This window comes from Neolamprologus brichardi, chromosome 23 (assembly GCF_056152115.1).
Source record: "Neolamprologus brichardi isolate AB-2024 chromosome 23, ASM5615211v1, whole genome shotgun sequence".
NCBI lineage: Eukaryota > Metazoa > Chordata > Actinopteri > Cichliformes > Cichlidae > Neolamprologus > Neolamprologus brichardi.
The window spans coordinates 9,762,332-9,774,740 of record NC_142125.1 but is presented as its reverse complement, the minus strand read 5'-3'; the positions used below and the strand labels follow the sequence as shown (position 1 = coordinate 9,774,740).

At 40.4% G+C, this 12,409-nt stretch overlaps 2 protein-coding genes across 2 annotated transcripts in view; one reads left to right on the top strand and one right to left on the bottom strand.

The window, feature by feature from the left end:
* wwc3 (WWC family member 3) overlaps positions 1 to 9,071 on the bottom strand; it is a 45,066-nt gene extending 35,995 nt beyond the window's left edge. The window contains exon 1 of the mRNA XM_087836330.1: positions 8,637 to 9,071. Coding sequence (XP_087692456.1) covers positions 8,637 to 8,782 — 146 coding nt within the window. The 5' untranslated portion in view covers positions 8,783 to 9,071. The remainder of the gene's footprint in view (positions 1 to 8,636) is intronic.
* Positions 9,072 to 11,394: 2,323 nt separating this feature from the next.
* Positions 11,395 to 12,131, top strand: LOC102797841 (claudin-24-like). Its single transcript, XM_006790265.2, has one exon. It carries the CDS (start codon positions 11,395 to 11,397, stop codon positions 12,052 to 12,054), a length of 660 nt encoding a protein of 219 aa, XP_006790328.1. The 3' UTR covers positions 12,055 to 12,131.
* Positions 12,132 to 12,409: the final 278 nt, after the last annotated feature.

Genomic DNA, 12,409 nt, shown 5'->3' with positions numbered 1-12,409 from the left:
TGTTTCAGTGAAAATGCATTGATGGTTTTTTTTTTGCACCAATAAAGTTGTGGAGTTGTAAACTATTTTGTCTCGCGTCAATTATATCATCAGTTATATCGTTATAGCAAATTTCCAAATATATACCGTGATAAATATTTTTGGCCATATCCCTGCCCTACCGACAGTGATCACTGACTGTTTTCAGGGGCTTGTTGAGATTAAATAGAACAAGATACAAAGCATTAAAACATGTGAAATACACAACAGCCTTATTAAACGAAGAGTAGTTTGGGCCTGGAATTAGGATTCATCACGTCATCACTTAAAGACAGGATAGTATCCCTAATACGTTCATCATAGGCATATAGAACTGGTTATGAGTACAAAATCCCGCCCACCCACCTTCTCTTTGCAAGTGGCAGCCAATCAGAAGAAAACTGGTTTCAAAAGAGGCACTAAAGCAGCTTGAGGATGAATTGGAGGCACCAAGGTACAGTATGTGATAAATAAAGATTATTTCATTTATATACTGTGAATTATAGAAACCAACTCTATTAGAGTTCAATAATAAAAAATATTGAGCTGGAAATTAGCATAATGACTCTTTATTACAATAATTCTGAAATCTTATAAAGCATAAAATTAATGTTGCACATTATTATTGACCACTGCCAATGGTAACTATTGTGTCATTTAACATCAGGCTGATTTTAGATGATTTATCTGTGCATTTCCACTGCTTGGGTTTTAGAAATGACATCAGCGACTGTAATTTAGTGGTTGTCAAACAGCCTGATCAGTGGAGTCTTTCAGGTCCTGAAATGGGAACCACTGCTTTATATAAATCTTTTTAAGAAAAAAATAGTTATGATGTCATAACCCTGTTTCTGGGTCTAAGCGCTGCCTTCATGAGGCTCTCGTCTTTTTAACCTGCTCTAGTGCTTTGCTTCTTGTTTCCCCAAAACAGTTCAGTCATTCTCAGCCTCTCAAGCATTTTGTTACAAGTTCTCTTTAAAATAAGGCTTTTACTACAGCTATGAACACCACTGCTTAGGATCAGGCCTTTTTCATAGTGTGTAATCCAAACCATGCACCGTCATAAGAATGACTAACATCCTGTTAGACAGGATGCTGGTTCGCCTACACTACTATATGCCTACTGATAGCTTTGTAGGTAGGCACCAGGTAGAACATCATAATGTCAGCTAGCTCAACTTCACTAACCCTTCAACCTTTGCTGGAGTCAGTTTTCAGTCTTTGCTTACGTCCAGAGTTGCAGCAGTGCTGCACAGGAACATGATATATGATTTTCAGATGTCTTGTAAACTCTCTTCCCTTCATGCCTGGATGTTAAATTTTATTGTAACATCTGGGAGAACAGCCATACTGATCATTTTATTGGAGCTGAAAAAATGTGGATTGTTTTTTAACTGTCAAAGGTGCCTCAGTGTTTGTTTGCTTTTGGGAACTGAAGGAGCATTTATGCCCGGAAATAGCTAATTATGTCAAGCTTAACAAGCAGATAGACACGTTTTACATTCTTTAAAAAAAAATTAAAAAAATTAAAAAAAAGACGCTGCTTCGAAATTAATTACCTGTTCTGCTGGGGTTTCCTGGGTCTTATGTTTAATTGTTAATATTAATTTTTTTGAAAGCTTTATAAATAGTTTCAAAATAAATCAACCAGAAGCACATGAAGATCCGTTAAAATATAATAACAGAGAAACTGTAGTTTTTGTAGTTGTAAAAGCACAGAAAAACAGTAGAGTCCAGGTTGTCAACAGCATTTTTCTTCACTTTTGAATAAGAATTGTGCAGATGCGTGGAAGAGGAAGAAAAAACAAAACAAAAAAAACAATGGTCACCCAGAGCTGAAGGCTGGTCCACGGAGTCTGGCATGTCCTGTTTAGGTAGCATTCTTCACAATATACACATAAAACACTGCCAACCTACAAATCTGACTGATGGCTGAAGCTGCCAGAGAAAAGCATATTGAGGAACAACATAAAGCAGGCTTTAAGCTACGAGTGAGTGTTTTTGTTTTTGTTGTTGTAGCAATAAATCATCCAAAAAAACCAACAAAAAACCCACAGGACAGTCAGCTGGGAAACCTGGACGTCAAAGGCGCCTGCAGCACTAACTGCTGAAGGACAAAGTGTTTGCGCTTCCAGAAGGAGTGAGGTGAAAGCTGAAGACAAACATATTGTCTGCTCATGAAAAAGAACACGGGCAAAATGACACCAGATCAAGCAATGACATGTTCGCAACCTCCTGCAACCGAAAGACAAAAAAGAGCCATCATAATGAAAACACTGGGGGAAGCAAAATAACAGCGGGGTTCAGCGCATGTGAATAACCCTTTGGTGCTGGCAACACAGCTCACCCTTTCCAGAATAATTGAATTTGATGTGCTTTGTGACCAAGCATAAAGGCCTCCCTTTGCTGAGCGGCAGGCCGGCCATGGCCATTGCATAACAGAGCTAATAAAGGAGGCCTACAGGGCCCAGGATGAGAGGAGGAGGTAGACACGTGGGAACTGCCTCTGTTCTGCTGCTTTGTCTGGGGCCGCGAGCGAGCAGAGCCCCCGGGCATTAGTGTAGGCATGCCTAACATAACGTTCATTCCACAGCAACAAAAAAGCCCCTCAGAGCTGCTCAGCTTATCTGCAGGAGCTGGCCGAGAGCAGCTTGAGGTATCCACCGTCAGCCCAAAAAAAAAAAAAAAAAAAGCATCATCAGAAATTAAGGCAATCAGTTCGGACGGGGTCTCAGCTGCTTGCAAAGTCAGGGGTTTTCCTGGTTCCTTATGATTAATCCGCATTTATCAGGGTTTTCCTGCATGCACACCAGCATGGTTTTAGGGAACCTCGAACTTTTCTGTTGATATTTACGCTGACCTACAAGAAATGTCAGTTAATTATCAGTCACCAGTCATCTTATACCACTTCAAAAGTCTGAAAATCTTCAGCCCACCCAGCTGCATCGTCTTCATACCATCATCATCACATGAAGCATTTTCTTCTTCAGGGATTTTCCTTCATATTAAAAAAAACACTGAGGTTTTGGCCTTCCATCAAGGGGGAAAAAAAATTCTTGGATGGTGATTTTTAAGTTTTCTGTAAATGGGTTTAATTTATTCAAGCTTCAAATACATTTTTGTTTATGGAATGGCCGACAAGAAAACGCACGCACTTCTGTAAAGTCAGGCAAAACAGCCATTTTTATACCACACGCCTACCAAACGTGCGCAGTCACCCACCAAAGGCTCATTTTTGAGAGCTGTACATTGACAGCAATGAGTCTGTCTTACCTTATATTTATTTACTTGCTATACCAAAGTAAACAGAGAAACCCTCAATTTCTCAGGTATCTGTGAACTGCATTGGCATGTCCGTCTAATGAGTCACTTCACACCGTCATCTAACCAAAACGTCTCCATCTTCGGCTGTCGACATCGCGCATACCCGCAGGAACAAACTTGACCTCTGGCTGATACGCCGCCCCATTACAGCTCATCGTGATCATCACTGACAATTATGTTCCAGCTTCAATGGTGCCTCTGTTTTAGCGATTAGCAGTGATAATCCACTACTGACGCTCCTCTCTGTGAGTCAGCAGACTCAAGGCGCATCAGGCAGACCTGGTGAGCAACACACTAGATCACACAAGGTGCTGTACTCTACTTTTTGTTTCTTGAGAGCCAGGAGTTAAACTGCAAATCTGAGGCCAGTGTTTTCTGTAAAACAGATCATATTATTCTCAAAATATAGAGCATTCCACCTCCACCCCGCTCCCCCGACTGGTATGTAAATAACGCTTTTCTACTCTTACTACGCACCCAAAAGGCACCCAATCATACATGCAGCACTTAATTTTATTCACTCTACGTGCTTTTTATCATTAATACACACACTCACACTCTGATGTAAGCACCTAGCAGAGTAGAAAGATTTACTGCAGGAGAACGCCTCTGGTCATTATCTTGGTGGCTTGAGGGTTAAACACACAAACACAAACAGTCTTCACCTGACTACATTTATTGCATTTTTATAATTCCACAACACCTTCAAAGAATCTCATCACATAATTTGTCTTTTAAGTGTCTGGCTGATATTTCTTTCCATTTAGCAGCCTCAGGTAAACCCCAGATCTCATGATGAAGTCCTATAAAAACAAATGAGTCACAAAACTACCCTGCTGTAAGAAGTTCCCTCCTGACCCCCTCAGTATCAGCAGATTTTTTGTGTCTTTTTTTTTTGTCACAGGAGATAAAGGTGGGTTAATTTAATTTAATTTTTTTCTTTAAAAATAGCATTCTTTTTAGTCATAAAAATGTATTGAAAAGTTAAAAAGTTGTCTCTTGTATTTACAAAGTTAGCAGGAAAAATGCAGGAAAAAAAATCACGCAAACTAAAACGCACCAAATTTCAACCCAGCCCAGTGTATTTTCAGATCCTGTAACTCCAAAAATATGAACAGTAAGAAAGTCAACTTTTGCAAGGCTTTACAAAAAAAGTCATTGGACAGAGCAGATCAGCTGATTCTCAGGGGTTCAACACCCAATGAGTGATGTTCATCCTTTGATTTCAATTCAGCGGAGCAGCTGTCAAACCGAGACTTGACAGGAGAAATTACGAACCTCTTATCTCTGCATTCATCTCTCTGCTCCTGACATACGTGCATGCAAACAGCCTCATTTATCAGCCTTTTTTTTTTTAACCCTGACAGAACATGCTGACACCTTTTTGTATCTGCTGCTCATTAGCAGAAGGTTTGTGCTGCGATGTGATTTATTGGAAAGTCAGTATCAGGTGGTGACAGAAGACATTCCTCCAATGAGAAAGCCTTTAAATCACGGAGCCGCACCAGAACAAATGCAGAAAACATTCTTTAGTCTTACTAAAGAAGGCCCTCCCTCAAATGCTGATGACTATAAAAATTTGTGAAACTGCTATTAGCTGCAAACAACAATGGTTAATCAACTCACGAGGAAATCAGGTTTTCCTTATCTAGATTACACGCAGCTACTAGAAGCCCACTGCTGGAGTAAAATGTACGCTAGTACTCGCCATACTTTGAGCTCTGTTTTTGTGAATTTCAGCCTTCCCCCTCATAATACACCAGAGCTAAAATACTTGCTGTAATTCCCAGTAATCTCACAACAAAGTCTGCTTTGAATGCCTGATTGAGCTTGCTTCTGGGCTGGTAAAATCCCAGTCCCTGCAAAAAGCACATCCTTGCAGCTTTCTCAGTGGCCCAGCGAGCATTCCTCACATACTTTCACAAAGATTTCTGGGAGTTGGAGTTTAAAGCACATGTCCGACTACTAATCTCCATGCTGAAATCTCCATGCAATGGAAATCACACACTAAAATTGTCATCTTTTGAAGGCTGGACATGACAAACTTGAGAGCAGCTCTTCACTCTCTGACTGGTCTTTAGGAGGTGTCTTTGTGTGGAAAGGAAAGGGGAGCTGGATAACAATGGCGCTCTGTATTAGGTGTGTGAGCCAGGAATGTTTCAGGTCACTGGAAGTCATAAATCTGCAGGGCTTACTGATGAGTCTGGATGACTGAGGTTTGACACACATGCGAACACACACACACACACTCAACAGGTTTTCTTCTAAGTGAAGAAGGGACAGATAAATAGCTCAGGTGACCACGCTGACAGGGTTAACTTGGACAAAAACAACTCCTCTGCAACAATAGAAAGGCTGAGCTGCTGTCTAATTTTATGTCCAAACTGTCAAATTTCATGTTTAAACCGACATGCGGGATCATTAGACCATGATCATGTTTGTAAGGGAGCTTCTGTAGGCGCTGTGGAGGCCCACAGCTGCTCCCAAACCTCAGACGATCATCGACTGTGGCCACATGATTCACCACAACCTCACAATAAAGGAGCTGCCCCTGTGGATTCTTTTAAAAAGCAGTCAAAAACCGGTCTTCTGTTGAAGACTCTTTTATTGAATTGTTATTTACTTATTTTAAAACTACCCGTTTATTTTACTGCGTCTTATATTTTTCTTTGGCACCTAATCTTCATGTTTATTTTAGCCTCGTGTATAGTGCTTTGTGACCGCTTGTCCCAAACTGTCCCTAAACTTTACTTATCCACAAAACACAACCTCTGATAGTAATTACAACCTTGCTCCAACAGGGGCATTGTCCAGATATGCAGGTAATTTTACAAGAACATGAACAGTAGGGGTGGGGGAAAAAAATCGATACTATGTAGTATCGTGATATTTTGTTTGCTAATAATGTATCGATACAGGGACAGCAGAAATCGATATTTTGTTACAAACAATTTTTTCGTGGACTGGAACATGCTCTGAAGTCAGAGCATGTTCCAGTCCACGATCAGCTCCTTTTTCTGAGCAAGAATCCTCACATTCCTTCACTGTCCAAATGTGTTTAACTTTTTTTTTGGCAGCAATAAACATGACAGTTTACTTATTTTAATTTAAGACATGTTTTATTTTAATTAAGTTTAAAACTTTTTTTATTTAATGTAAAATTATATTTTGTTTTAATTTACTTTCAAATTCTTCAGTTGCTGAATGGGCTGCATAGTTTTCATAAATTGCATAGTTCAGAATAGCTATAATTGTACCAGATGGTTGCATTCAGTTAAGTTGGACTAGACTGTAATACAAACCGTTCAGTTTGTCAACAATAAAACTGACTGAAATGAGAGAAAGACTGAGTGTGAGACTTTGATATTAGATAAAATTAATATTGATAAAGTTTACCTTTATGTACAGAATTTGAATATCGCAAAATATTTTTAAAAATTGCAATAATATCGTATCGTGCGTTAAGTATTGTGATAATATCGTATTGTGAGTTGTATGGTGATTCCCACCTCTAATGAACAGGGCCAGTTTTATAGTCTAATATAGTACATTTATTATTTATACTTCTACTTTATTTCTATATTATTCTACTTTCTACTCTTACTCTATTTTATATGTAAATACGATATTACAAATATAATTTGATTTTAAAATATACAGCTAATAATATAGGAGAGATCAGACTATTTCCCTCAGGAAGAATAAAGTATTATCGATCAATCAATCAATCAATCAATCGGTAATAAAGTAATTAAAATAATCTCCAGCTACAATATTACAGTTATAAAAATTATTAAATGAATAATCATGATTCTGGATGATAAGTACTTTAAGTATATTTAATGATAAAACTTTTAAATCCTCTCAGTGTCTTTATATGGAAACTGTACTGACATATTACTTACTTAGTGTTTCCCAATAAAAACTGCCAGCTGAAGGGAGGACTGAAAATCCAAGTCAAATACTAAAATAATTACATTTTTGCAAGAATAATATAATACAGGCATAAAATACTATTGTTTATCTACATGATAATAGACTCACCCACTTATTTAGTTCACCTATATTTTAAGACAGTTCTATCCAGTTATATTTTTTGTAAACTGGTTCATTAAATGTGAAAACTAGGATATTTATTAAAGGTAGGAAAAATTTAGAGTTTGCTTTAAATCATATTGAGCTATATGTCGACCATAAACTTAAATGAAAATAACAGAAACAGTATTCCACATCTGCTTTGGAAAACAGTTATTCATCAAACCATTTTCACACTCTCATAAACTCTATTAGAGCACAGGGATCTGCAATGCTTTCTACTTTCATTTACGGTCTACATTATATTTTCTGATTTCCCGTGAATGCCCTCTTGCTTTGTGCCACCCCATAAAAAAAATAAATAAATAAAATAATAGGAAGGGGAAGAGGCGATTTCATTGACTTTTCCTTATACGGCTAAGTTCATCTCTTAAGTTCAACAAGATACTACACAAGCAATTTTGCCCACAGTTTTGCCCACAGTGCTAATAATCTTCGTCTTAGTCTAGAACAGGGGTCCCCAATCTCAGTCCACGAGGGCCGGTGTCCCTGCAGGTTTTAGATGTGTCCTTGATCCATCACAGCTGATTTAAATGGATAAATTACCTTCTCAACATGTCTTGAAGTTCTCCAGAGGCCTGGTAATGAGCTAATCATGTGATTCAGGTGTGTTGACCCAGGGTGAGATCTAAAACCTGCAGGGTCTAGAACTAAGAACTAAACTGGTGACATGAATACAGAACAGCTTACTATCATCAAGTGCATCAAAACAAAATCTTAAATTGGCGGGTTCACCATAAGGCCAAATGTAGTAAATAAAAATAACCAGAAAAAAGAAAGAAAATTTAAGGATGTATTATGTGGGGGAAACGATATTCTCTGTGATCAAAGTTGTAGGTTTCTTTAGGAAACTAAAACTAGAAGAAGAAGAACAGTATGTTGATGGTGAAACTTTTTCAGATAGCTTTGAATGAAATTTTCAGGCTTATGTGAAGAGCCATTTTGCACATAAAAGCTTCTATTTGCGGGAATATGATGGTTCGTAGTTCGTTTATGTTATCTATATTACTTTTCTACAATTATTTTCCAGTGAGCCAACCCTGGCTCATTCTCGGTCCCTCTGTGCCACCCCATTAAACCCCCCCTGGAAACGCCCCTGCTCTCCTGTGAGTTATGTCAGTTTATACAGAAGTCTCGTTGTATTAAGATTACTTTTTGTTAGTGTGTGTAATAACACTACTCCGGGGCCTTAAGCGTACCTATCTCTGGGGTCAATCCATGAAGTTTGCCGGGTGTTGTGGTCGATGAAAAACACTCTGCCATCGTAATCCCGGGCTTCCTCCCAGCCCGCGGGCAGCGGCAGTTCCGAGCTCTCTCTCCGCTTTCCGCCGCTGACCCACGGCATAGCGTCGAGACGGTGAGAGGGCTGCAGCCCCCTGCCCTGCTTTTATCCCCCTGAAAAAGTCGCTCCTCACTGCATTACAACCAAACGACCTGGACGCGCTGGAGAAAAGAAACGCAGATACAAAACTTTCCACCGAGGCTGGAAAAAGTCCCACCGGGGGTACATCCACTTTCCTCTTCTTCTTTCTACAACCCTCCAAAATCAGCGCGGCGGGGCTCTCTCAGTGCTCGTTTCTCCATGTTCGCCTTCTCCGCCATATTTCATTCCCCGTGTCCATATTCGGGAGCGGATTTGCATACGTACGACGGAGTCAGTTCCCCCTGTCCAATGAGGAAACTTCAGAGCTCAACACTTTCATTAAAGCTTCACGGCGCCGCGAAAACATACCTTATAAAATAAACTTAACGTTTCATTTTAATGTTAATTCAGCTGAGTGATTTAGCTAACGCTGCGACACAAACCTGTTGATTCACTCATTAATGTATCTCAAGAGTAGCTTCTGTTTGTGTATATACAATTTAAAAAAGTAATTTTTTAAAGTTATTATTAATATAAGACAGTTATAAAAAAGATATCATTTTAATATAAAATCGAGGGAAACTCCCCCGATCCCGCTGTTTGAAGGAGTCGTTTTAGTAGTGCAGCTGCGCCACCTCTTGGCCTTAATTGGCACTGCAACAGCTCATACACTGGCCACCCAGATCAACTTCCTGGCGTTTCAACTGTTTTACAATTATTCTTACTTAAGTAGCTAAAAGTAGATTAAAATATATCCAAATTACCTAAAATATGCAACTATCATCTTCTTCTTGTAGGTTTTCCCTTTTGTTCCCAAAGGGGATCATCTGCCTCCACCTGACCCTCTTCTTTGCATCCTCATCTGTCACACCAACCCTCTGCATGTCCTTCTTCATTACATTAATGAATATTCTGAGCTCTTCCTCCTTTCCTCCTGCTTGGAAGCTCCATACTCAACATGCCTTGTCCAATATATCCACTATACCTCCTCTGTACTTTACATACTATATTAGTATAGTATTTATTAGTATACTGTACCAAATCATTTCAGGCTTGCCTTGCTTGTCTTTCTTTGTGCAGTAGTGAGGGGGTTTTCACTTACAAATTTACAAACTATTTTGTGGTCAGCATAATTAACACTGTGCATCCAGCTAAGTTTAAAACTGTGTAAGAACAAGTTAGAAAGAGGATTAGGAGGAGCAGTAAAACCAGACACTAGGTGAGACTCTCTCTCAGAGTATTAAAAAATACTCTTTTAAACTCTGAATAATATCCCCCACCACATGCCAATTTATTTATTTTTGCAGGATATTTGGCGGCCTCTGTGGGTAAGAAGGGGAACTGCAACTACACTTTAATTTTTCATATTTTCAGAGACAGAAATTAAGTTGGATGTGTAATGTGACATTCTTGGCCAGGAACATCATGAGTAACTTGTCTATAGCTGCAGAGACGTCCCTTTAAAGCTGAGATTAAGCTTGTTTCTGGTATCGTTTGGTATTCCTTAAGTGTTTGTGAGGACATCACAGCAGTCAGCTGAGTGTTTTCTTCGCCGGAGCAGGAGGAGTTTGGCAGCCCGGGGATGTTATCTGTGCATTTTTGTTTGTGTGTTTGTTTGTGGTTTGTACGGCTGTCTATGAGTTTATGAACGGGAAACATTTTCTCACATCTCAGCTTTGATCTATTGCCTCCTACGATCATTTCCCACAACCATGCAGTGTTCATACGAGAGCACACAATAAGCTGCTCTGTTGTTTCAGATTTAGTCACATGCAGCAGACAGCCTGACTGTGAGCAGCTATCCCACCACGAGGAATATGACAAAAATATTCATATATTTTTAAATTTAACTTAAATGGTTATGAGCAAATCTCAGCATTACTGTCCTTACATAACATTTTTCACTGGTAATAAATCACTCAAAGGCCTAGTTGTGCAACACTGCCTTTATGATACTCTAACACTGAAGTGTTTTTCTAACCAGGCTACTCATGGCTACAGGAAAAACCCTTTGAGGACAGAGATGAAGGGCTTTAGTGGCAACTAACTTTATGACAAGAGTGTTTAGCATTTGCAAATAATAAGCTGAGTTTGCTGTAGTGTGTGGCCCCTTGTTCATATGCTTGTACCCAGTTATTGCTGGATTGCAGGATGCAAACTGAACTTCAAGCAGTTGTTGTTTTTTTTCTCAGTATAAACACAATTCTGTTGACATTTAACGACATCCCTTATGGCATGCAGTTTTGGAAGAGCATATAGGAATGGTCTTGTAAAAATCGTGGCCATCTCTGCCTCTGCCCCTGCTGCCCATTGGCACAGCAGCGAGAGCAGGAGGACCACAAAGGGGAGGGCCATGCGGGCTCCCCTCTCCCTCCAGCAGCAGAAGATGTGTGCTCCTCTGAGTGGGAACTGTTTGAGAACGAGCTCCAAGCCTCAGAGCTAGAGCGGTCAACTCTAATTATCAGGTGTTTTGAGCAGTTCCTGTCCCGACTGCACAGCGACAGGCCTCTCCATCTGAAGTGCAGCCAGAGAAGGAGAAGAAGAACTCTTGTGGCTCTGTCAAGCGTGGAGGCCAGAGAGAGGGGGAGAGAAACATGGACACGTGCGCCTGCGCTTTGGAGCTGCTGGGGATGCTGGTCTACGTTGGAGCATGGCTGTGCGCTTTAACCACCACTATCTTACCGCAGTGGCTGACCATGAGCACTGCGCTGCTGCCTGTGGAGAGCTACGAGCTGGGCCTGTGGGAGACCTGCGTGGTCCAGGACGTTGGAGGGATGGAGTGTAGGGCTTATGACAGCCTGCTGGGCCTTTCCACAGACCTCAAGCTGGCCCGCATCCTCATGTGTGCTGCCCTCGCTGTTGGCATGCTGGGAATTCTCGTGGGAATACCTGGACTTGACTTGGTCCACAGCTGTAAAGAGGACAGCGGTCAACAAACCAAGAGGATTTTAATCATCACGGGAGGGGTGCTCGGGATGGTTTCTGGGGTTCTGTGTCTGATTCCAGTGTCCTATATGGCACATATAGCAGTGATGCATTTCTTTGATGACAAAGTGCCTGACGTGGTGCCTCGGTGGGAGTTTGGAGACGCTTTGTACTGCGGCTGGGCAGCAGGATTTCTCCTCATAGTTGCCGGCCTGATCTTGATCACCTCCTCCTCGTGCTCTCAGGTGGAGCCTCAGCCTGTGCTGCAGCGGCGGTACCAGGTGATGGGCACAGGTGTAAATTACAGGAAGCGCACAGAGTACGTTTAACAGATGATTTACCTGTGTAGAGACTGAAATCACAACACAATCACCTGTAGATCTGCACGTCCGACCGCTTTACAGCAATGATGTAAACCACCGAGACAACATACAATGGTGACATTTACACCTTGTTTCAGCCCTTTTACACGACTCACCTGCACAATCAGACATTATAAGACAATCTCCTGTGATCAGTAAGAATAAATCTATTTTATAAAGAAATGTTTTATAAAAGGCCTTTTTATCCATTACTCTGGAGTGGTTTCAGAATTTTCTCATACAAGAAAAATATAATTTCAAGCCTGTTTAGCAGGACTCATGAGCTTTTTAAATGCTGTAATTGTCAATTATTCTTAGTCTG

Coding starts and splice junctions, on each gene's coding strand:
- LOC102797841 (XM_006790265.2), top strand. CDS start 11,395: ATGGACACGTGCGCCTGCGCTTTGGAGCTGCTGGGGATGCTGGTCTAC.